Below are 26,173 nucleotides of genomic sequence, written 5' to 3' on the forward strand. Positions count from 1 at the left end.
CAGTGGTTCACATTAACATGCATTAGGGAAATTACTGTGAGCATGGTAGCAGCATTGTGAGTCCAGGTTCCAGTTCTGTCACTTGCTTGTGGCTTTTCAGCAGGAGTTTCTTGAGCTGAGCACATTGAGCAATGTGCAAGGTCAAGTTGGGAGTGTCACTGAAATTCTGTGTTGGGGACTGTGCCTGGCCTAAGAGAATGTGGCTATGTCCATTATCAGGAATTTGACTCCTTTATTTATCATAGTTATTAATGTACCAGCTCAAGAGGTCAAGTGACTTACATGAGAAACTCAATTTTTATTTGAAGAAAAATGTGTCCCTAGCCTTGTGCTTATGGAGAAATGATAAAAATGTAAATCTGCAAAGTCTTATGAAGTAGAATGATACTTTAAAAAAATCATTAGAAGACACACTAAACATGAAGATTTTTTGATCTGATGTTATGATCTGGGGGATGAATTCACGACTTTTGAGTCAGAGATAGAAAAGATGAGGACAGAAAATAGAAAAAGGAGTCAATCTTTCAAAATACTAATTGTTTAAAGAGATGTTCACATGTGTTTAAAACTTGAGATAATATTTCACTGTCTGCTGCTGTAGACTGTGATCTTTCTGGCTGTTATCTCACTTCAGTCAGCTGAAATTTTACTGACCAATAGCTTGACATTTGTTGTTGCAAAAAGCTACCATCTGTCCATGCAGCACAGAATTGCTCTTGCACAAGGGCCTCAAGACCTGCTTCAGGGCTGCTGCCTCTCACCAATCAATTGAATACATTTATTTTTATTTTAAAAATGAACTCAGATTTTACATGAAATATGGGAGAGCTGTGTGATACAGTTTGCTGTGTGAAAACTATCAATGGTCAGGCCTGAAATAGTGTTTTGTTTAGTGTTTGTTCTGAATAGTGAAATGCTGGAACAAAATGTGAGGTAGTTTACTGAGCTTTCAACTACTACAAAGAAGATCTAGTAGAAAGAAAAGAGGCTGAAGAACTTGACTGAGTGTGAGATCTCCCTGGGAAAATTTTCACATTTGCCCCAACTCCAGCTTTTTGCAGGTGCTAAGTCTCTTGGTACATGTCTCTAACTAGTCTGTTACTGTAAGCATTCCTGTTCCATCTCTGAGTTCCTGTTAAGGGCTTCCCACAGACTTAGTGACGGAAGCATGGGCTACAATTATGGTATCTTGCACAGTGAAGATACCTTATTTTTAATTTTCTTCTTTTTCTTTTTTTTTTTAGTTTTCTTATAAGCACTTGACATTGCTGGCCAAGTATGAAGAGAGAACTTCTCTACCAAACTCTGTGACTCCAAAATTCCCTTTTGATCAGCCAGTGGTTATATTTTGAAGGGAAGGACACAGCTATTTCAAAAGTGAAGTTTAGCAGTTCTTCATAAATTCCTTTAATTTCACATGCTTTGAGGTCAGATGAAATCTCAGTATTTCAGAAGTTTCCAAAAATTGTTTTCTAAAAATCACAGAATTAGAAAATTCTCTTTTTGTGACCATACATCTGTACTTTTCACTTTGAACCAGGTCTCTGTGGTACAGCTTAATTTGTTTGGTTCATCTATCACTTGCAGACTGATAACACCCTGGTGTCCAGTCATGACCAGCTGGGTATTAATAATGTGAGAAGATGTATAAACACACTTAGCAAAATGATGTTCTATCCCAGAGACAATTATTGTTGAAAACAATCCTAAAGATGACTGCAAACCTGAGAAAGGAAGAGGATTACTGGTTAATACACTACCATAAAACACAACAGGCTCTCTTTAGCTTGGCAGAAAGTTATATTTTGTCACATATTTGCAGCCTTAGGGTTGCAGCTGTACAATAAGAGATCCTTATATGCTTCTTACATTTATTAATATTACATTGTTCTACTTGCATCACAGCTGGATAATGTTAGGAAGTATTTGGAAGCCTACTGAACAAAACTCCTTGTGTTTTTCCACTGCGTGGGCTTCATCAAGGAGCAGTAAGTGGAGAGCTGAAAGGTAGAAAATAACTGACTGAAAAAGTTGTGTGAAAAAGGAAGACAGCTAAAGACAAATACTGGAGCTTTTAAACCCCTCCCTCTTGGCAATTCTGTTTCTCGCACCTTCAGTTTCATCTGCTTCTCACAATCTGTCTATCCTACCAAACATGCCTACTTTTCAAAATTACCCCAGCTTTGGTAGGTAGCAGCAGCTGCAAGACCCCATAGGGTGTGATTATCTTTCTCCTGTTGATTATGTTTAAACATATGCTAAACTGTAAATGTCATTCTTCTAGCATGACTCTGATGTACACTTAATGATAGTCTTGTTACCAACTGACCTCCTGTACCTGACAGAGATTAAACATCTTGGGCAAATTTTTATTGCTTGAATCTGTGCCACATCCTTTTAATACATGAAGGACTTGATCACTTTTAAACTTGTGATGAAGTACAAACAAGGTTCAGTTGTTTGATGCCAAGATGCCTGCTTGATTTTTGCACTAAAGGAAATAGAAATTCATAACCACTATGGGAAGAGCAAAAGGAAACATATCTGTGCAGATCTTTGTTGATAGCCTAATCTGATTCCTCAGTACATCCTGCATGGACAAGGCTGAGTGATATTGCAGCAGCCAGCAGTACTACAGCCATACTACCTCATGTGATGAAAACACATTATCTGTTTCCATGGCTTATCATCAGAAGCATAACCTCAGCTTTCAAAATAAGGGATATACTTTTTAAATATTCATCTTGTGGAAATTAAAGTAAATTAGATCATGTTGTAGTGTTGATTTTAGTAACTTGTAATTACTCTTCCTCCAGCATATTTAGACTTAAATATACCTGAAAAATCCCACTAAATCTACAGTGGGGCTATTTTCAGGGGTTTCTTTTATGCTCCATTGGCCATTAATATTTCATAGCATGTCACAACTGGCCATTCTGATTCTATTGAGCCTTGCTGAATGGGAATTTTTGTATAATTTAAGAGCAATTCATTGCACTGCCTGTATTCTATATCATCTCCTCAGAAATAGGGATGATGACAGGTGATGTCTCAAAAGATAAGTAATCTTCCACTACATACCCTCTGTCTACAGTGAGTTCTCTAGATGTTGTACATGAGGTTCACCAGGAAAATTCATCATGGCATGTTACCTACTTTATTTATCCATTCCACTTGATACACCTACTAAAAATAGCTGTTCTTAGATGAGTGAGTCTTGCCCTCTCACATGTGTCAGTCTGCAGGATCTAATTCTGTAGCTAATTTTACAAAACTGAAGAGTCATAAGATGAATGGGCTGCATTCACCTATTAACAAAATGGGAAACTATATCCTCCAGGGATATTTTTATGATTTAGAAATTCCTTAGGATACATGTCAATTAAAAGGAAAAGGAATAGAAAGGATTCCATACATGCTTTCATGCTTATTTCCTCTTCTTCACTGTTGTTTCCCTTTTATTGCATATGTCCTCAGATAAGCTTTGTGTCACCAAACCAATTTTGCCATTTTGTATGTATTTTCTTTTCTCTTCTTTACTTTTGCGTATTTGTTGTGGTTTAACCTGGCAGGCAGCTAAACATTGCACAGCCACTCACTCGCTCACTCTTCCCCATCTCAGTGGGATGGTGGAGAGAGTTGCCTAAGAAGAATATAAATCTCTCTGAGATAAAGACGGTTTCATAGGACAGAAAAAGAAAAAAAGAAAAAAAAAATATGCAAAACAAATGTTGCACAATGCAATTTCTTTCTATGCCCTGACTGATGCTCAGCCAGTTCCTGAGTAGCAGCCCCTAGCCACCTTTCCTCCTAGTTTATATACTGAGCATGACACTATGTGCTGTACAATGTCCCCTTTGCCAGTTTAGGTCACCTTGTGCAGTATTGTCTCCTCCCAACCTCTTGTGCCCTCCAGCTTGCTTGTTGGTAGGGTGGTGTGAGAAGCAGAAAAGGCCTTCCTTGACTTCATGCAGCAACAACTAAAACATCCCCGTGTTATTGACATCATTCTCATCTTAAATCCAAACTACTGCACTGTGACAGTTACTAGGAAGAAAATAAACTCTATCCCAGCTGAAACCAGGACAATGTGCTAGGTTGCACTACTACCATGTGAGATAATATTTCTACTTATTTCCAGGCATTCCCTGTATTTTTATTATTAATGACAATGAGATTGGGACCAAGTTCAGCATCAACCAATGGCTGATTAGTGGTCTTAGTATTTCTTATAAAAATTAGCAGGTAAGTCAAATTTTGAAGGAGAGTGATTATAAAATTTTCTCACATTTGGAGCTTTTGTTGATACTTTAAGTAGAGAAAGTAGATGACTGAATTTAACAGCTTCTCACTTCTCACAAACTAGGATGGTTTTCTTTACACCATTACTGAAAACTGCACTGACAGGAGACCACAGAAAAGATTGCAAAACCTAAGCTTTACGTTTAACATTGGCTTAATGTTTAAGCCTGGTTTAACATAGGCAATAAATGTCCTGTGCACTAAGACAGAGAAGATGGGACAAACTGTGATTTTCTAGGCATAGGAACAAGGACAAAAGAAAAAAGTCTTTCACCCAGTCTTTCCTTTCTGTGCTCAGAGGTAGGCTGTAGAATACAAGAAGTGATGAAAAACAGCAGCTGCAAACATACTGAGCAGGCCAGCCTTTCTTTAGAGGTGGTGCTGAGCAGGTCAGCAGAGGCTGCAAACTGAGGTGGCTTTAGGACAAGTATGAAGAGAGTACATCTGCAACAGTCACAAGGTCATGCAAATATCACTCAAGTATCCACGAATATTTGAGCTGCAACGCTGCCAGGAATTAAAGTGATTTTTCTTCCACTGTAATTCTACAGGTAAAAATACATTTTTGTACGTAGAGTCAATCCCCACAGTACACACAGTTTATGTTCCAAAGAAACAAAGAATGCCCTTTTCCTTAGTTTATCATGGAACAGAAGTGTCCACACAGGCAGCTTTTCATTCATAATTATATTGTAAGATTTTTAGTGGTTAACTTTTCCAGTGAATCAAGTCTTAAAACTATTACTTTCTGGAAAACCCCCCAACCTTTGAGGAAGAACAGGACCAATATTGATATTGCTGTGGTCTGGGGATGGTACCCTTGTATGCAAAATCCATTTCCCTCTTTGGACAAATCTGGACCATCACACAAAGCACTATCAGCAATGAAAGCACTGTGATTAGCAATTTAGGAGAGAAATGTGATGCAATCAGAAAGGAACCCAAAGAAGCAACAAATATGGTAGCCAGAAAATGATATATCAGCAGTACTATTTCTAAAAATAATGGTTTCCAAACTTTTCCACGAGGCATTAACAGCTCTTTAAGGGATAATCTTTATTGTTTTGTAATGTACAAGGCAATAAACAGCTGCTGAGATTGATTAATAGCCAAAGCAAAGTTGAGGCATGTAATCAATCTAAAAAGCCATTTATTGTCACTATACTACAAAGCAATAGAGATTATTGCTGTTGCACAACAAACCATAACAGAAAACACAGACACAGACACACACACAAACAGTTGTTTTCTTTTCAAGGCTTGCAGTGCTATGCTGCCTTTTCCTTGAGCTTTTCTCTTTAACAAAGGAAACTGACCTTACAGCAAGCAACATACTGGGAAAAGTAATACTCTAAGAACTTCAGTGTTATCTAAAGGAGAAATTTTATAGTTTTTTTAGTTCTGTAGCTAGAAATACAAAATTCCATGGGTATCCATCTTGTCTTTGGTAGTGGTACTGTTATTCATATTACCAAGAAAAACAAAAAATTAGCTTACCAGTCAAAAAATCATCTAATTCATGAAAATGCAGTGCTCTTTTAGAAACAAAGGCTGTTTACTTTTGTAGAGTATTTTTATGAATGGCTACTAAATCACTTCAATTTTTTTCACAGTAATATTGAATGAAAACTGGCTTTCAGCTCCAGCTATTTCCAGCATCATACTTTTAATATAACTTTAATCCAACTATTAATATAGTTTGGTTTTTGACTCCTCCAGTCTTCCTGGGAGGCTGTTTCAAAATCTTACCTCTCTACTCGTTTTAAACCTTTTAAAAAATTTGCATTCTGATTTTTTCAGGTCAGGTACTGCTCACTTCTACCTGAACATAAAGTACTATTTGCTTTTTATCCCCTTTAAAGAGATGATATGAACAGAGTCTCTCACCCTTCCCTTTGGCAGAATAAACAAGCTATGCCACTGTAGCTTTATGGCATGATAGGCTTGCCCCTGGATCAGTCTCATCACCCTTCTATACACTCATCCCAGTCTCAGTCTCTCTCTCCTGAATGTGGATGCTCTGGACGGCACTGAGCTACAGAGGGGCTTCCAAAACTGCCTTGTCCTCACATGCACTTGTAATGTCTACTGGAAATATCTCACCCGGTAAACCCAAAGATCAAATTTGCCTTTTCCACATTCCTTTAACATTTAAAGCCAATGGTTAACTTGCACTTCCATATAACTCGCATATTTCTGTTTCTGAACTGATGACCTTGCAGCTTATGACAGAAATTTGTATTAGTACAGAAGGGCACAAGCTCGCAATTTGCACTATTAAGTTTCAGTCCATTTTTATTACTCTAGTTCTCAAGGTTATTCAGGTCTTCCTGTATCATATTGCCTTTCCTTATTAATGATATCTCCCACTTCCGTGTCATCAGCAAATTTTATTAACAAACTCTTTTTTCCTATTTCAAGGTAATGAATAAAAATATGACTGAAGATGTATCCTTGAGGAACTTTCTGTAAAATACCACTCAAAGTCAGGAATCACAACAGTAGGAACTGAATTCTCCAATTTCACAATTGCAGGAAATACAATTCAGATCAATGAAAATTAATTTTTAGATCCTAGTGGATCTAAACTTTCCAAACTGTTACCTTCAAAAATCTTAAACTATTTCATATCTGCAAGTACCAAAAACTTAATAACATCTACTTAAAATAATAGAATAAGGATTGTCATAAATACATGTCCATACCTCTTTACAGCTCTAAAAATTTGGGGTAAAAGAATTGTACTTAGGATGTAGTCATCCCTTTGGCTGTTTCTAAGCATTTGACTTTGGTAGTTAAAAAAACTGTTTTAAAGTTATTACTGCCTTAGCAGTCAATTGTATCATTTATCCAGCTTTATATTTAATTTCTTATTACCTTCATACTATTCCTGCAAATCACAGCTTCCCTGGAGAAGACAATCTTCAGACTTTAGGTGACATTCTCCATGATTCCTTTTCTCTGTGGGTATGAGATGTCAAATTACCTCATGTTTCCATTTTCAGCAGCCATACCATTCTTTCAGGAAATGCTGGACCTAGATTCATGACCTTCTTAGCCCTTCTTTACTTTTTATCCTTTTTTTTTTTATTTCCCAGCTGGAGTGTTCAGTGTCAGCAAAATCAATGAAAATCTTTTTGATAATTAGCAGTGATATTTCTTTTGTTTCTGATGGAATTTATTTGCAGAGGGATTGTCACTGAAGTACATGACCTTTTGTCAAAATTTTCAAAGAAAATTCCCACTTGCAGCAGGCAAACTGAAGCTCGTACCTATCTCAGCTGTGTCTAACCCTACACTTGTGCTCATGAGGCGTCCTGAGGCCACTGCTGCTGCTACTGCTGGCCATGTTTGAACTAGAAAGTTCTACTGGCAGAAGTTCTGCTGGCATGTGCTACTCACATAGCTGTTTTGGCAGGATGTGTTCACATTTGGCTGTTTTTAAAGATGCAGTATATCCTCAGATCATCAGGCTTTTATCAGCAAGAGAAATCTGGTGGATCTATGGGAGGCTAACCCAGAGTACCTTGTGCTACATTTTATAGATTGCTTTCTGGTAATTCTTTGCAGCATGCTGTGGAGTTGCACTGTGAGATATAACATCCCATCCTAAAACCTGTGTAAATATTGGGTCAGATTTAAAAATGCTTTTCTATCTTGTACAATAACCTATTTTTATATGTGTTGTTTCTCCATATTGCAGATTGCTCACTACCAGTAACCCAGACTGTATCCAACAGCAGAGCTCTCTTGTTCATTTAGAGCAGATGAAGGAATCCTTTCATATCCAAAGAGGAACTTAAAATATTGGGTACTGGGAGCAAGTGGGACGTAGAGACAATGAATGGTAGCTAACTATTTGCAGTATTTGCTAAACCATAAGAACAAATTGTAGTTTTGAGACATACTGTAAACACTGGATGAGGGAAAATTTCAGAGTTGGATGTAAAGTTTGTGTTATCCTCACAGCACATTCACTCTGAGTTAAGAGCTGTTTAAAGCGAAGACAGTGGGGAAATAGGTGGTGCCAGCATTCTGGTAAGCAGTGCCAATCTGGGCATTTTGGCATTATTTGAGGTGCTTGGACTCCAGTTAGATACACAAAATTAAGTATTTCCTGCTGCACAGCCTTTTCATGCTGGGTAATGTACTGGAAATCAGAGATGAACCTGATACAATGAGCTTTGCTGATTGTGGTGGAAGAGTAAATAAAGTTTATGCCCAACTTGGTCCCATCTTTTTTTGAATGCATAAAATGAAAGCAGTGCTTCTCTGTGGTGATCCTTCTGGAGAGTATTTTATATCAACGTTGTTTGTGAGAAAGCCCATGCTTTCCTTCCCATCTATACCGTTGTCATTAATAGAGCTGCAAAGCTAACCCTGGCAGCAAAGACAAGGCAAATCTGGTTGGAAAGGTGTTTGTTAAAACAAAAATGCTGTAACTGGACAAAAATAACACCAACCCACAAAACTTTAATTTAATAGTCTCCTGCAAAACACATGAAGAGTCTCATTGGGTCCCTCCATTTGAGTGGAGTTTCATCCTGTTTCCTGAATTCAACACAGAGGCACTGGCAGGGCTTTGTATTTTTCCATAACATCTCCAAATATTTGAGCCAAGTGGATTCCTTAGATAGCTATCATAGATGGAGAATATACAGATGGATGGAAAACACATGGAGCTTAGAGACCGTATGTAGGCACGGAACCTGCTGGACTTGTGCATAACCACATGTGTAAGGCAAGTTCCAAAAAACAAGTCTGACATGTTATGGACCTGCAGCACCTGTGGTCTGCAGGCAGCCTCTGTAAAAACAGGCTGAGAGAGTTGGGGTTGTTCAGCCAGTAGAACAGAAGGCTTTGGGGAGACTTTGTAACACTTTCCAGTACCTAAAGAGGGCTACAATAAATCTGGAGAGCGACTTTTTTACAAGGGTATGTAGTGACAGGATAAGGGGGAATGGCTTTAAACTGGAAGAGGACAGGTTTAGATTAGATATTAGGAAGAAATTCTTCAGGGTGGTGAGACACTGGAACACGTTGCTCAAAGAAGTTGTGGAAACCCCATATCTGGGAGTGTTCAAGGCCAGGTTGGATGGGGCTTGGAGCAACGTGGTCTCGTGGAAGGTGTTCCTGCTCATTGCAGGGAGTTGGAACTAGATGATGTTTAAGGTCCCTTCCAACCCAAACCATCCTATGATCCTATGACTTTTTGAACTTTGGCTGAAAACTAATATTTCAGCAATCTTAACATGCCTTCCCACTAAGATACAATTTGACAGAAGAATCTGTTTGGAGGAAGGGCAAGGAATACTGATGTATATACCTTGAGAAAACAAATAAGATCACCATGTTAATTCACTACGTCTATTCAGTGAATCCCCTTCCTCAGTTTGATATATGTGTGGTTCAGTGAGATTCCTAATGGGTTCTGTATCTCAACAGATCTTTGGCTTTATCCACATCTCTGTGCCCAAAAATTCCTTCCAATTTAGTCAGTTCTTGGTATTCTTCACCACAGGCTTCTGTGAATTTTAAGTGCAGTGTCTGAGCTCAGTATGCTCCATAATGAATGTACAACCATCGTAAGTTGTGCACAACAAAATGCTCATGAAAGAAACACCTTCGACCACTAAACTGAAGGTTGTGCCTCCTGAGAGAAAAAAAAGGACTTTCTTTTTCCCCTTTCACTGGTTCTTAACTTGCTTTCACTGGTTCTTAACTTGCTCTTTAGGCTTTACACTGCATTGCAACCTTCAGTGACCTTCACACTTTTCTTCCAAATTTATTTTTTCTTCAAAAAATGCTGTTTCTCCACTATTTCTTCTTGCCTGGCCTGAAGAAATTTGGGTCTTAAATTAAACCAGCACCAAAGTCATGGGGAGCTCTGTTCATCTAGCTGTGTCAAAAGGCAGAGTAGAGTAAAAGCAGGCATTTCACTAACATGCCAGGGATTTCCAGTCACTGGCAGTGGCAGCAGAAATATCAGGAAATCAATGAAAACAATCACTGTTGTAGGGATAATTGCATAGTGGGTAGGTTCAGCTGGTAGGTTGTTCACAATGCTTAGTTAGTTGGTACAAGAAGTCTTTGCATGCTGCCTATCAGCACAAACATGGGTACAACTGAAGTGTATTTCACTTGGGAAGCTGGCATAACTTCACTGGGAAATCTCAGCTTTTGGCTGGAGGGTTGAGCACTGAGCATGGAGGAAAGCAATTGCTGAACAGAGAGAGGGTAAGGATAAGAGAATGTTTGCAGGATCCAGTGGTCAAACCACACAAAGAAATGCAAGCTAGAGATTGATCATGGCAATCTCCAAAATCGAAAATTTCAGCCAAACCTGAATAAGATTCTTCTTCATCTTCCTCTTCTTCATCTTCCTCTTACTCTTTTTCCTCTTCTGCTTCTTCTGCTTCTTCCACTCCTTCTCCTTCTCCTTCTCCTTCTCCTTCTCCTTCTCCTTCTCCTTCTCCTTCTCCTTCTCCTTCTCCTTCTCCTTCTCCTTCTCCTTCTCCTTCTCCTTCTCCTTCTCCTTCTCCTTCTCCCCTTCCCCTTCTCCTCCTCCTCTTCTTCATTCTCTTCTTCTCTCTACTGTTGTTGTTTCACCCCAATACAGGGAGATTTTATTCATAAATCATCCAATCAGCTAAAAACACCATTCTAAAACATTGTTCCTACACCAATCTGAACTTAATTTTAATGTGCGAAAGTAGTGTCACTTCTTACCCAAAATCTACATATATATTTTTATCTGTTTACACAAATAACTATCTGTTCTATCTAGAAATGCAAGCAATCTTCTTACTATGTTTTTGTTATGTCTGGAGCTAAGTTAATTTTGTAAAAGGTAACACTACTGAACTTTAAACTAGGCTTTAGGGCTTTTTACTAGCTAACACAGTCTTTTAAGGCACTTAAGATATATTTCTACTTCCTTAAAACTAAAACTTACACTCCTACTTTATGTCTGTGGCTTAATATATTTTAGTTTCTCTGAAGGCTCTAATTCAATTCCTGCATTCCTTTCTCTCTCTGAGGGACTCAGAGAGGCTTCTATTTTATGCATTCCAACATATCAAGGAATATTTAAGGTTTGAAAAAACCTCTGGAGATCATCTAGTCCAACCCCCTTACCCAAAGCATGAATTTAATATCACCAAATATGGAGACCATACAAGCTCTATGAACAAACTATTTTAGTGTTTGAGATGTTTAGAGACAACCACTCTCATCACAGAGATTTGGTTTTATGATTAAATGGAGTTTCCTGTATTTAAATTTGTGGCTTCTTTCTCTTGTTCTTTCATTGAGCACCACCAAAGAAGTCTGTCTCCATCTTCCTTTCACCCTTCCTTTAGATGCACATGGATAAGCTCCCACCAGAGCCTTCTCTTCTCCAGGCTGAACAGTCCCAGCTCTCTCATCCTTTCCTCATACTAAAGATGCTTCAGTCCCTTAGTCATCTTAGTGGACCATCTCTAGACTCCAGTATATCCCTGTTGTACTGGGGACACCATGACTGGACCCAGCACTGCAGTTGTGGCCTCACTGGTGCCGAGCAGAAGGAAAGGATCACTTTTGTCTACCTCCAGGCAGTGCTTTTCCTAATGCAGCCCAAGAGGCTGTTGGCCACCTCTGTGGCAAAGGCACATTGCAGGTTCAACTTACATCAGCTGGCATCCCCAGGTCCTTTTCTGCCAAGCTCCTTTCCAGACAGCTGGCCCCCAGCATATACAGGTACATGGGGTTATTCCTCTCAAGGTGCAGGACTTCACATTTTCCTTTGCTGTGCTTCCTGAAATCCCTCAGATCTCCAGTCTGTCCAGGTCCCTCTGAAAGGCAGCACAATCATCTGATATACCAATCACTCCACCCAGTTCTACATCATCTGTAAACTTGCTGAGGGTGCACCCTGAGGAAGAGTGGTCCCCAGCTGCATTTTGTGCCACCTCAACCCTTTGAGCTCTGCAGTTCTGCCAAATTTAAGTGCAACTCCATATCCATCCTAATAGCCCATGCTTCATCAGTTTGTCTGTCAGGGTGTAATGGGAGACAGACAAAAGCCTTACTTAAGATAAACAGCACATACCGCTCTCCCTTTATCCACCAACTAGTCATCTCATCATATACCCAGCACTCTTTCCTGTGACAGATTTGTCTGCTGCATGTAATGGAGGTCTTCATAAACTTGCTTTATTAAGACTTATTAGGCTACTTGGTATAGGAGTTGCTTCTACCTGCTATAAAATGAACTGCTCCACCTGCCTTTGTAATGATCTACAAGTGATACAAAACATCAAGATCATTTAACAGCACATACCAGATGGTTTATGCAAGGTTGAACATGACAGGAAGATTTTTGTCCAGATTGGGGGTGGGACTATTGTTTTATTTTGAAAAAGAGGAAAGAAATATGGACAAATGGGGGCTGCATTGCCACTTGTGTTGCTCAAATTTCACTGGAGGCTGCTTTTACAGGTCAGCAACTAGAAGCAGCAAATATGGTCAATGAACACGCGGCGGGCAAAGTGCTTAACACTGTTTACTGATTCTGAATTGCATTGAAATACAGCCCTGGTATGTTTGGATATTCAGGTAAGTTTAATCTCTAGACAGATTTAAGTTAGCCAGACCAAAACCTGAGACTGGATATAAAATCCCTTTCATGTTTTTCAAATCAAACAAAATTTAAAGAAAAAAGTAATTTGAATAAATACAACAGAATTGAATACTTTGTATTTTTCCATTAGTTAGGCAGAAACGTTCAGAACACACTGCTTTTACCTTAGCAATACTAACCTCAGCAAATACTAACTTACCTAGACCAAGTCAATGTATAGGTTTTGATTATATTTCCATCCTAAAGCACTGTTACTGCAAACAAGATTTAATTACGTACCTGCATTTAAAAGAGGTGCTGAGAGAGTTCCTTCAATAAAAAGAACAGGATAGAAAGGATTTAAGTGAGAAAGTTGTAACAGTTGCAACATAGAGAGATCACAAAAGAAATATTTGCTGTAATTGCCAAAGCTCAGAAAATGAATAAAATTTAACTCTTCAATTTGATGACCTAGAAAATAGAGAGGAGAAATAATGTGCATATGAAAAGGATTAAAGAAGAAGCCAAGAAAGGAGGCTTAGTGGGTTTAACTGGGTGGATTTAAAAATTGTTTAAAGAATGATGAGATAACAGTAAAAAGAAATTGAAACTGGCTTTACCAGGAAACAGATCTACACATTTTTCTGTGAAACTTCCCTTGCATTATTTAAATAAAAGAAAGGTTGAGAAGAAAGTAACAGAAAATGAGCTAACTGTGAATGATCTGAAAATAGAATACATGCATGTGCATACACACATTCTTTCAGCTTTTAAGGAAGAATATACAGAGAAAAGAGGGTGCAATAATAACAAGGTTTTCATTACTTCTGAGGTATTGAACTTGGCTGCAAAAGAAAGAGGACTAAATATCTAATAATTAGAGACAAAGTAGAAGCTAGCAGAGATAATGGCATGTGTTATGTAAACCAGGTAGTGTTACACATGGAGATCTTTTTACTGCTATCATAATGCCTGTCAGAACGAAAAAAAAGGAACTGGAAGAGGGTATTTTTCTAGAAGAGAGGGGCATAACAAAGCTTATAATAAAAATCAGAAGGACAAATTAAATTTAAAATATCCACAGGGTTCTAGTCTTGAAAATGTGAAAAAGTAAAAGTTACATCAGCAAGCGATTAGTAAAAGGAACTTTAAGCTAGTAAGAGATCTATATATTTATATATAAATATATAGATACAAGATTAATTTATTTAGGAGTGCTTTCAGATATATCTGAAGTATATAATAAATGAACAAAAGAAGTTTGGTCAGATGGAGCTGTATTTGTTGTGTTTTTCTATTATTCACTGAGGTAACAACTACCCTCCTACAGCAGTTTTTAGATAAATTTCAAAATGCATTCAGATAGCAAATTAAGTCAGTCACAAACAACCCACTTGCCACAAAAGGCCTGTCTTTGTTGTTGTTACATGTCTGGAGATTTTCTGATACAGGCTGTGATCACATTACCCACTGCAATAGCAGGAGGCACATAAGGGAACTGTTCAGGGAGTGTGGTTCACCTGGCCAACGGGATCCCGAAATCTGGAGGTGGATGCATTTTTGGTGGGGCCTTGCCCAGAGGCAGCCACAGGAAGTCACTGCAAGTGACCCCTTTGTGCCACTCCAACAAAGCCATCTGGCCTGTGGGACCCATGTGTGTGAAGCTCTGCTACAGTCAATGTGAAAATGTCCATTTTTCGGCCTTCAGAGAAGAGGAGGCAAGTGGGAGATGTGACAGCACTTCTGCCATACCAGGGAATCACTAATGTGAGCAATCCAACCTTCACTGCCTGACCAGAGTGACCCAGGCACAGGACAGGAGTTTGTGGCTGCAGCTACATCGCATCTGAGACCACGTTTTTTTACTCTGGAAAAGTTTCAATGTCTCCATTATGAACCTGTAAATCTGAGCTCAGAGAGAAGGTATTAAAATGATGCTGACATCCAAAGAGTCAGAAATAGTCAACAATTGACCCAGAGAGTTACAGAGAATGAGGTTGGTAAACAGTCTTGCCTTATCAGTGAAACAGGCATCCTAGCTTTAAAGGAGTGACCCTAAACAAAGGATCACCTAGGCTTCTATCCAATAGTCTGGGGTCATCCTGTAAGTGTTCAGCTCCTGCTGTGTCACCTGTCTGTCTATTGTCACTTGCTGAGTCTCTTGTCACCTGTCTGGCCACAGGTCCTGTGCCATTTATAATTCAAGGAATCAGTTCTAGTTCACAGCCTCTTGATTCCAGCCATGGTGGAGTCTCTGCTGCCACTGATCACCAACTCAAAAAACTCAGCAACTCAAAAGAGAAAGATTGAGCATAGGGACTAAATAGCTTGAGAAGCAAGAGAATAATTGAACCAACCGAAGGTAAAATACTAATTAATAGGAGAACTCGCCAATCAGCTGCGATTTGTTTGCTAAAATGTATATTTAGTGTAATTGAAATGGACTGCCCAGGGCAGTGGTGGAGTCACTGCCCCTTGGAGGTGTTTAAGGAAAGACTGGATGTGATACTTAGTGCCGTGGTCTAGTTGGCATGGTGGTGTTCAGTCATAGGTTGGACTTCATGATCTCAGACATCTTTTCCAAGCTAATAAATTCTATGATTCTGTAAATATTTGAGAATTTTGAGTACTTTTTTTTTTTTTTTGATTTGTGTAACACTTCCACCTTGCACCGTGCACACAGCAAAAAACGTCTCCTGTCTAAACCGGGCCCCGTGTCTGTGTTTAGCGTCTCTAAATTTGGCAACAACAGCAGGTCACAGCGAGTGACTTCTGCCAGAGGTGCCCTGGGTTTGTGCCAGCCACCACCACGCCCTCCCTAAACGTGCCACAGGACCGGCCACGAGGGAAAGCTCCCCAGCAGGAACCCACCGTCCTGCGGGCCGGCGCCGCGGCAGGAGCCCGCACTGCCATCGGCACTGCGCCGGACTATGGGCGTTCCATCCCGGGGCTGTGGGCACGCCGTCCATCCTGGGGCTGTGGGCACGCCGTTCATCCCGGGGCTGTGGGCACGCCGTCCATCCCGGGGCTGTGGGCACGCCGTCCATCCCGGGGCTGTGGGCACGCCGTCCATCCCGGGGCCGCGGGCACGCCGTCCATCCCGGGGCCGTGGGCACGCCGTCCATCCCGGGGCTGTGGGCACGCCGTCCCGGCCAGGCAGCGGCCTCTCCGCGCAGGCGCCCGCAGGTGCTCGCGCGTGCGCTCGGGCCCGGCCGGTTGCTATGGGAACGGCGGGCGGCTGAGCGACGCTGGGGCCCTGCGGAGGCCGTGGCGGGTCCCGACCGTGTCACCTCGGGCAGCGCCCGGTGCCCCCCCGGCCGTAGTGCTCGTCCCTGGGGGTGCCGCCCGGCCGGGCGGGAGCGAAAGGCCGGACTGCGGGGTAAGTCGGGCGGGAGGCTTTGAATAGCGGCCGGAGACTGATAACCCCTGTTCGGGTTCCCGGCAGCTTTCCCGTGCTCGGGAGAGAAGCTTGATTGCCGAGTGTGGGTTGGGAACAGCGTTTACTCCACAGGTGCTGTTTATTTGGGGGGGGTTCTTGGACGTGTTGTCCCACGGATGCGCTGGAAACCTCACTCCGCTGAGAACTCAACTCTCGTAACTCCGTTCTTTGTTTCTCTTTGATAGCGATTTCTCTGCGTCAAAATTTCACCAGGGTGAAAGTGCATCAGTTGTGATTGGTAAGTTGCTGGTGTTCAGAATTATGTCTAATAATAGCTATTATTTGCATATTCCTGTAAGGAAGTTGTTGTGAGGTGCGGGCCCATCTCTTCTACCATGCCTGCAGCGAGAAGAGTAAGTGGCCTTAAGCTGGGACAGGGGAGATGCAGATTAGATATTAGATGAACAAAAATTCACTGTGAGCATGGCCATGCACTGGAATGGGTTGGCCGGGAAGGCGATGGAGTCACCAGCTTTGGACATGTTTAGGAGGCATCTGGATCTGGCACTGGTTGATGTTGTTTAGGGGTTGCAGGGACAGTGCAGGGTTGGACTTGATTATCTTAAACGTCTCTTCCAACCTTGATGATTCTGGGATTCTTACTAAACCTGTACCTGTGTGCTAGCTATTCTAGAGATTTGTAGGGCAGACAGAACATAGATTCAGATGTCAGAGAGCATAGTGCTCATAGCTTAAGCACAGGGCTTCTCCTCACTGTACTTAGTGATTGCAAACACACCCACTCTGCATCCTAACAATTAAATGACACTATCCTTGAGGTGGGAAAGAGAATGGCAGAGCCAGTGTGAGATGGCAGAGCCAGAGTGATGCCACATCTGATGTAGTCAACCATGCTTCTCTCATCTTGATTGAACTAAGAGCTGGGAGAGTACAGCTGTCTCACTTCTGGACATTGCTGGGATTAATGTGTGGATGCTGTACTGCTATCTACTGCTTTAAAATCTTCCTGTACAGCAAAGACCAGACTTCTGGAGTAAACAACTGGGGAATAAAGAAAAGAGTCCAAGAATGGCTTTTCAGACACTGCTGTGATACTCACCTGCCTTTCCAGCGGAGAGTCAGAGAGGAGCTCTTCACATGTGCAAGTTAAAGGCTACTTGGGAAATGGTGACAGTCGTGAGGAACAAGATCTGGGTGTACCAGTTGTGCTGTCCCCATTGACACTGCAGCATTCCTTCTGTTTTCTGCTGGGTCTGGGGAGCAAAATTAGAGAATAGCAGAATACACTGAGTTGGAAGGGACTCACAAGGATCATGAAGTCCAGGTCCTGGCCCTGCACAGGACCATTCCCAATTCTATCAGACATAAGGCCTACAGAGAAGACCTTCCTCTTAAGGTCAAAATTCTGGCTCCCAGTAGCTGGGGGAATGCGGAATGATAGTCCACCTTTTTTTTTTCAGTGAGGACTGACTGTATAATTTTTCCAGACAGCTGCAATGGAACTCCTTACTTTTTTTAGATCACATTGTAATAGAGGGAAAAGTAAGGAACATAGAGAACAAAATTCAGTCACAGTGAAGACAAGTAATATATTAATGGTAGTCGGAAATATTAAAAACACTGATAGGCTCCTGATCTGTTCCTGAGGTTTTTTTTAATTATGCATCATTTAGTGAAAGAGGTTGGTGCACTTCTCCTTAGTATTCAGTTTTATGTTGCGTGTGCTACAATGGAAGATACTGTGCCAAAATGTGCAGGTTCTCAAAGAAAGAAGCAGCTAGAAAGGTTAAAGTGCAAAACAGGAAGAATTGAACTAAGAAACTAAGGATATAAGATTTTTTTGTACTCCATAGTTTAGAAGTAACCCAGATGATGGTGTCTGATCTACTGTCAGTTCATTGTCATAAACTGTGTGAGGGAATAGAAGTTACCAGATGGTCTGAGTCACAGTGCAGAAACATATTTTTGTTTTTATGTAAGTTTGAAAGCAGAAGAGGAATTTTGCATAGTGTAAGACTGATGATGAGTTTGCTGTAAAATGACAAGGATACAGAGGACTGCACCGTGATAGTGATGGGTTGTGGGTCCAGGAGGCGATGGAGCAAGTCTGTCACTGCCCACTGCATTTACTGGAAACTACAGCAGGACAGAATACTGATTGGAAGTTTGGGTTTATAACTTATATTAGTGTTATCTCTCTTTGCTTGTCCTTTGGGGTGGGTCGGGGAGTAGTTTCTTTCAGAGAAAAAAATGGATTGCTTGTTCTTCCTTGTCTCTGCTTATCAGAGACAAGTTATCAGTTGCTGATAACTGTGCTTCAGTTACTGATAATGATGCCTCTGACATATTAGGAAGCTGCCCTTGGTAAGGTCAATAATATATATTGGGTTTTTCCTAAGTTGGAAAAACCTGTCTCTTTGCAGCATATTATTGAATACTTGTTTTGGCTTTGATGTTTCCTATGTAATTGTGTGTCAAGAAACAGATTTTCTGTGGAATTGTAGAGGACCATTTTTGGCCCATGAAGCACAGTGACTTCCCGTGTCACAGTAGCTTCCTGTAAAAAAACTGAAGGTAGATCCTCCAGATCATACCTGTCAGATGCTTTTTGGTTTTGCATATTTTCCTGCAGAACTGAGGAATGGAGAGGAAATGCAATATCAGTGTACCTTATTTCCCACTATTTCAGCACTGTCTAGGATTTACTTACCCTTTTTAACTATATTATGGTAGCAAAACCAGTGATAAATTAATAGTTTGTAATTTAAAACTGGCATAATACTTTGTGCCTTTCACATATATTTTCCATTGTTCTTCCTGTGCAGCACTTTGTAGAGGAATGCAAGCTTCAAAGACTGAAAATAGAGGAAAAGCAGGACCATTCTACTGGCTGTCAGCAGCAAAGCCTAAGACAAGTTCTGAGATTGTAAATGAAGCCAGAGATGCTCTTGTAAATGAAGCCAGAGATGCTCTACGAACAGTAAAAACTCGAAGACCATTCACACCTACAGATGAACAAAGGAAACTTCTTGGGTCCCAGTCCTCACTATGTCCTCAAAATAGACCCCCTTCAGTTTTTAGGTACTTTGGCTTTAAGATTTTTTCAAATATCCTTTAGCAGCAAGAGATTTGATTCTGTAATTATGCTTCCGGTGATTATTTTCCCTGTGTTAATCTGTATTCTTAATCACATCCTTTGCCTTCTAATGATCTTTACTGTTGGTGTTAATCTACATGTCAAGAAAGGTTCCTGTGGATTAGAGCTACCAGAGGCAGACATTACACTGGTTTTCTATGTGGAGAATAGTATAAGAAAATAGTCTGTTACTTACCTTTTCTTGAGACAATTGAATGCTTTTGAGATAGTCTTCAGCTTTTTTCCTAGAAAATGTGAAAGCTTACTTGTTTCCTATAACCTATGTGCTAGATCTTTTTTCAGAACCTTCTGAGACCTTTTAAATCAAAAATTTTAGGTCCTGCAGTTTGAAATGCTCATTTTCAAATAAAGTTTTTACTACCTCAAAATAATTTCTAGGTGAATTATGAAGTGCTTTTGTCACTTTTCCTTTCTTCCCTTTCACTGTATTCACTGGCAAAGGGAAGAAGCATGGAATTAAAATAAAACAACTGATCACACAGCTCTGGGTCTGCTTTATGCTAACTATGTTTCATTTCTTTGTTAGTCTTGATACATTCAGTTCTGACTCGTCTGAATCAAGACCACATTCTGGTGTTCGTCTAAGCCCACTGGCTCATGTAAGTACTCTGGAAATAACTCATGCAGTGCTGATATAGAAATATGTGTCTTGGTAGTGTTAGGAAAATAAATGGTTTAAAGACATTTGGAAAAAATGGAGGTGTGTTGTAACATTAATTTGAGACTTATAAAGTCAATTTTATCATTTTTTCCCCAAAAGAAACCTGAAAATAATTTAAATTACTTAAAATATTTTTGTATTGCTTTATGATTCAAAGTGACATTAACACGAATCAGAAGATGGATAGTTGAGTCAGCTTTCTCGTGTAAGTTTACTAAAATAGATGAAGTTCATGAGCATGAACATGTGCCAACAATGTGCCCTTGCTGTTAAGAAAGTGGCTGATGGTATCTGGGGCTGCATTAGGAGGAGTGTTGCCAGGAGGTTGTGGAAATGATCCTTCCCCTCTATTCAACATCGGTAAGGCTGCACCTTGAGTGCTGTATGAAGTTCTGGGCTCCACAGTACAAGAAGGACATGGAGCTACTGGAGAGAATCTGATGAACAGCCCCAAAGGTGATGGACTAGGAAGAAATGAGAATGTTCAGCCTGGAGAAGGGAGGATCTTATCCTTGGATGTAAATACCTGAAAGGCAGGTGCAAAGAGGATGGGGCCAGCCTTTTTGAGCTGACTGGACCAGAGGCAGAGGGCACAAACTGGGACACAGGAGGTTTACTCTGAACTTCAGGAAACAGTTTTCTGGCTGTGAGGGTGACAAGGCCTTGGCACAGGTTTCCCAAAGATCTTCAAAAGTTTCATGGGCATGGTCCTAGGCAACTGAGTTTAGGTGGCTATAGTTGAATATGGGGCTTGGACTTCCAGAGGTCTCTTCCAATCTCATCTATTTTGTGGTTCTGTGATCAGTAACTTGAAGGTAATTAAGTGGTTGCTTTCTATTTCGCTTACATTTCTATAAAATGTCATGATTGTAGATTACTTCAAAACAGATATAAGTCCTTTAAGAACCCTTTTTTATCCCTCTGCTAAAGCTGTGAATTGTTTTCAATTTATAAGTGTATCTGCTTTTTCACAGTTTTTTTTTTATATTTTGTCTTCAAATATAAGATTAAGTCACGACCGTTTGCTTAGATAACAGAGCATGCTATAACCATTAAATGTGCTTGCTGTATACATTGCTTTTTCCAGACAGTAACCTTTAGGAAATTTTTTAGGAAATTAGGGGAAATATCTAAGGAATTTTTTACTTCACTAATTTGGACAAGGTAATGTATTTATATGAATCAAGTTTAAATATTCTGAGCATACTTTTATTTAGATTAAATATATATACATTTGTATTTAAGAACTGGTGTTAATTTTTTGTTTGTGTGAGTGTGGAAAAGAATTAAAGAAAACTACTGATCAATGCAAGACCTGCATTTTTTGCTTTATCAATGGGTATAAATTAGTACCCTGTAAATTAAGAGCTTGTATTAATCATGATGGTTGTGGGTAGTCAATCTTACCTGTTGGCTTTTCTAATACTGTGGAGAATTCTGAAGGATCGGCTGGAGACTTTCTAGTGGATTCTTTATTTTAAGGAAATTGGTATTGATTTTAGAGGTCAGTGCTTTTATGTAGGGCAAGGGCACAACAAGTGCTTGGTCATAGAGATTAAGGGGCTTGTTCACCTCCTCTAAGATGCAAGATACTGACATAAACCTAGGACTTAGATGTTTCTGGATCTGCATTATTTGTCTCAGTGTGATAGAAAGTAGTAGATACGATGTGAACATATTTGGAGTATTTTGGAAATACTGTTTTAATGCTCAAAGGCAAATCAAAGAATAGCTGTATCTCTAGAATTGTTAGCAATAGTCATTGGCACATTATTTATTTAGATAAATAAGCTTGCTGCAGATGTAGGTAAATGAGTATGAAGAATAAATAATTCTGAGTTGTTCTACTCAAACTAGTTTTGTTTTCTGCACTCCTGCATGTTGATTTTAAATGGCTTTTTGTGGTGGTAATGGTATAGACATCTGGTTTGTTTGGTGTAATGGTATCATTATATTCAGGATATGAAAATTTCTTAATGAGCAAGCCAAACTTCTGTTCTGTTTTGAACTTAGCCCTTTGTTAGAAATTATGTGGGTTTCTTTTTTTTTTTTCAAATTTTACTTAAATGAAAATTAAATTATCTGTGCTTTTGTTTAAAAGTCTTCTTTATTTTTGTCGCAGAAACCAGTACTAGTAATTTCTGAAAAAAAACATGAAGCTGCTTCTGTTTTCCTTCCAACACCTCCTGCTGATGCTGCAGAGGTTAGAAAAGTCAGCAGTGCTTGGAAAGGCTTATTTAGAATAACTTCGCCAAAAGATTTATTTTCTGCTAAAGTGGTTCCTCTGGATCAGAGTAAGAATGTTTTGATATGTATTTTTGCTAGAAAAATAACTGCATGATGAGTTTTAATATTGGTAATTACATGAATTATTGATACATTAAAGGACTTGCATGTCCTTTCAGTGTGAATTCTAGAAGTACTTAAATGGATTTAAGGCACTTTTGAAACTGTGGTTTCCCAAAATGATGCTGGCTTGCACTACTGAAAGTGAATTGAAACCTACTCAGGTGCCTCTTCCTATAGGTTTCCAAGTAATGGAATTTTACTGAAAGTTGTCTTCAGTGAGTAAAATTAACATTAAATGCTGACATGCTTAAAGAGATAACGAGATGCCATCATCTAAGGAGATTCCCTGATGGATTATTGAGCATAAAAGGAGGAATAAAAACGAATGATATGTCTTGACAGGCCTCCAACTCCATTGTATTTGTAGTTAAGAGTTTCATTAGTGGAGACTTAATAAAGGTCACCAAATGTGGGGTTTAAAAGTAATTTTCTTGAAAATGGGAAATCGCATCTTGGCTTTGTGCATGTTGGCTCATAACGAAGTGTGCTGGGACTCAGTCTTTATTTCAGAAGACTCATTTATAATAATGACAGTTCTCATATTGTCCAGGATTGTTACTTTACATGATAAACTGAATATCTAACTTTCTACCTTATTGCAAAATAAGTCTTACATAAAAAGTACTAAACTTCATCTTCGTGTATTTATGCTATAAATATATTTTTATGTAATGTACCCCTTCACGTAGGCTTAATAAGTTGATGTTGCTAATTGAAGAAGCTGAGAAGCTAGTGTAGCTGTAACCTGCCTTAGTCTCTTCTCCCCTTTTGAGGTCATACAAATGTTTATGTGAAGGGTTTTATTTGTGGGGTTTAATTTGTTGTGTGTACATAGAAGCTACAGGATAAACAGCTACCTTTTTCTTGAATTCCTTCATAATACTCAGGTCCTGAAATACAATCACCTTTTTCTCAATGTACAACTCACCTATGCATAAAAGGGAAATAAAGAAGATGAAATATTAAAACTTCAAACACAACCCAAAAGACTTTAAGAAATACTGTTCAAAAGAAGACATTGACTACCTTACTCTTAATAGTTTTGAGCTTTTTCACTTTTTAAATTGATACAAGCAAATTTTGATAACGTAACACGACAAGCAGTAATTAATTGCACTTGAACAAAATGTGTTCTCTTTGACTATTTCAGATGACGTGAAGCTAAATTTTGAAGAGCCAGCTATGATGGTGAATGATCTTGACAGAAGTAATAATAACTGCTTAGCAGAACAAAAGTTGTACACATCATTTAATGATGAGAGTAGACAGGTAATTTGTAATGAGCATACCAGCAGATCAGGAAGTGGCGAATCCATGGAAGGGACACCAGTAAAATTTTCACTTCAGCTGCAAGGAGAAAGGTCAGCATTGGTCAAGTATGGTAATGTTCATCTTCCATACAGTCTTGTTCCTAGATACTGAACTGTGCAAATATCAAAATGCTTAAAATTAATGGAATTTGAAGATAACATTACATATGCTTTAAAATGTAACTGTGTTTAGATTATTAGAAAAATTTACATTTCTTCTTTTAGGAAGTTTCTACATTCAGAAGACTAATCTGTAAAATATTGTTGGTAGAAATTTGTTCTATATGATTTGTTTGATCATTAACATTTCAAAACTAAGTTTCTAATCACTGCATGTAAAATGCTCAAGTTTAAATTTGATGTTCTTGCTTTTGCAGTTTAGTCCTGTTGTTTTAAGGTGCTATACCATCTTCACTTAGCTTGACAGATGAGTAGAGCCATGCTTTCAGTTCTGGTATGTGATCATACACCAAAACCTGGCTTAAACTCTTTGGTAACAGAAGCAGAATTTTTTGTGACTTCGAATTTTTAGTACTTTTTTCTTGCATGACCAAATAGGTTTAGGAGATTAATGAAGCTCATGCGCCTGCAGTCTGTTTTTACTGAACCTGGAATGTCATATCCGTTCTTTAATTCATACTCAAGTAATTTGTTTTTCTTTTGATTTAGATGTGAATTCTTGCACAGGGAAGAATAGTCCCATGGCACTATATATAGTTGGTGTACAGTTACTGCATTAGCAGTCAGATGAACAGCTGTTTTGTGCTATTAACATTGACAGATCTGGCAATCTCAACAACAGAAAATGAAAAACACTTTATTTTCAAAACACATCCTTGTAAAACTTGTTCACTCTTAAAATATGCATTTGCCAGTAGGTATCTTCTTTTTAGCATGTTTGTATGCTTAGGGGAAAGCTATTTCCCTGGATATTCTTAACCACTTTTGATATTAAAGATCATGTTCTTAATTTTATAAAATTAAAGGCCTTTAATTTGCTAACTTTGTGATAGCATTTAATAGTTTAAAAGAGGCTGTTACAGTAAATGATACATAACAGAGCTATCATAGCACTCTTTTTTATTAAACTGTAAGCAGAATTTAAAAAAAAAAAAGACAGATTCTAAAAGAATGAAGCCTTCTTGTAGCAAAGAAAAAACTCCATGAGTGTGCAGGAAGAATGAGAAAATAAGAGCAGAGATGAAAAATGTAGGTGATAAAAAGAAAAGCACCAAGGAGAATACTTTACTGCAATGTAATTTTCTCCCTTTAAAATCAGTGATCTAATAACTTCTTAGATAAAAATGATTTTGATTATCATACTACATAAATTACTGTAGTTTGAATTGTATTTAATAAAGGTGTGGTGTGAAATACGTCACTGTTGCAGTGGAAATGGGAAGTTCCTTTTGTGGAATATGCATCCTACTGTTTTCAGTTCTGCTTTCTGTTTGGGTTGCTGTTTTAGTTGATGATGTCCAAGTGCCTCTTATAGGAAAGGGTCAGTTGATACTTTTGCTAATTGAAAAGGATGACCTTCCTTCTCAGTCATAATTTTAAAACTTGCATGTATAAATGAACAGCTAACCCATTAGGCATGCTTCCTGTCTGTTCAAAATTATACACTTTCTTTATAAGAACAAGAGCTTTGCATGTTTTTGATTTTGCATTTTAGTTACTATGCTTTTTGCAATCAGGAATCTCATACATCAGTTAAATCAGTTCTTAAATTACTGGCCTTAAGATAATACAAAAAAATTACTTCCCAATATTGTTCTGACTAGTTTTCTCCCAAAAGGGAAGAGGAATATAATATTCCTCCATCTTTCTGTGTTGAATGCAAGATCTGTATTTTTGAATTGCCCATTTTTACCTCTCCTGTGAGTTGTGGATGCTTTCTGTGTACTTGAGTCAGAGCTGATTTTTGCCAATGCTGCCTAAGGGAAGCTTCCTGATGCCATTTAGGTGCTCATATGGCTTAGAGCACCACATACATCTGCAATGGTGTAAGATGCACAAGAATAATACAAAATGCTTTTCCTTAGCCACAAAGGTGTCTCATCTATATCAGCCCAAGCAGTTCATGCCATCATGTGTTGGGATGGCTGTGGATAATCTCAGCTGCTCCCATACATTCTAACTCCTTGCTAAGACTTACACCAATGAGTACATTGGTCCAGTGTTTGTGTATGATACTACACAAGTCAGGCAGACTTTGCTCTGTGTTCAGAGATGTCATTCTTCATCTGACAAGGCAGCTGAAAGGTACCACAAACCTCGCCTTCTATATAGTTTGTTGAATTTGGTCTTCCTGATACTTGTATGTAAAAGGCTCCAGAAATATAGAGGGGTCATTGCAGTGAGAGATTAGGCATTCTTTCTCTGTAGAACA

At 39.1% G+C, this 26,173-nt stretch overlaps 2 protein-coding genes across 18 annotated transcripts in view; one reads left to right on the forward strand and one right to left on the reverse strand.

The window, feature by feature from the left end:
* Positions 1-1,781: 1,781 nt before the first annotated feature.
* LOC147654768 (uncharacterized) lies at positions 1,782-16,102 on the reverse strand. The gene is made up of 3 exons (XM_086876773.1): positions 15,776-16,102; positions 11,974-12,137; positions 1,782-7,263 (listed from the first exon to the last, which is right to left on the reverse strand). Exons 1-3 carry the CDS (start codon positions 15,975-15,977, stop codon positions 7,234-7,236), a joined length of 396 nt encoding a protein of 131 aa, XP_086732899.1. The 5' UTR covers positions 15,978-16,102; the 3' UTR covers positions 1,782-7,233.
* Positions 15,777-26,173, forward strand: part of ARMC2 (armadillo repeat containing 2) — a 71,769-nt gene continuing 61,372 nt past the window's right edge. For 11 of the 17 annotated variants that reach the window (XR_015283081.1, XR_015283086.1, XR_015283087.1 and 8 more), the window contains exons 1-6: positions 16,050-16,283; positions 16,529-16,581; positions 19,130-19,385; positions 19,988-20,060; positions 22,245-22,416; positions 23,622-23,832. Coding sequence is in view for 8 of the 17 variants with exons in the window: in XM_023923911.2 (XP_023779679.2) it covers positions 19,144-19,385; positions 19,988-20,060; positions 22,245-22,416; positions 23,622-23,832 (698 nt within the window). In the remaining 9 variants the exon portion in view is untranslated. Of the gene's footprint in view, positions 16,284-16,528; positions 16,582-19,129; positions 19,386-19,987; positions 20,061-22,244; positions 22,417-23,621; positions 23,833-26,173 lie in introns of all 17 variants that reach the window. The other 6 variants (XR_015283084.1, XR_015283083.1, XR_015283082.1 and 3 more) reach the window with 3 other exon arrangements.

This window comes from Cyanistes caeruleus, chromosome 2, assembly GCF_971803275.1.
Source record: "Cyanistes caeruleus chromosome 2, bCyaCae1.hap1.1, whole genome shotgun sequence".
In the NCBI taxonomy this organism is placed as follows: domain Eukaryota; kingdom Metazoa; phylum Chordata; class Aves; order Passeriformes; family Paridae; genus Cyanistes; species Cyanistes caeruleus.

Excerpts from the sequence above, each read along its gene's own strand:
- LOC147654768 (XM_086876773.1), bottom strand. The coding sequence starts at position 15,977 with ATGGACGGCGTGCCCACAGCCCCGGGATGGACGGCGTGCCCACAGCCC. Across the intron at positions 12,138-15,775 it reads CGGCGCCGGCCCGCAGGACG|AGGGACCTGGACAGACTGGA; the intron begins GTGGGTTCCTGC and ends GCTGCCTTTCAG. Across the intron at positions 7,264-11,973 it reads ACCTGGGGATGCCAGCTGAT|AGAAAAGGAATCATGGAGAA; the intron begins GTAAGTTGAACC and ends TCATACCCACAG.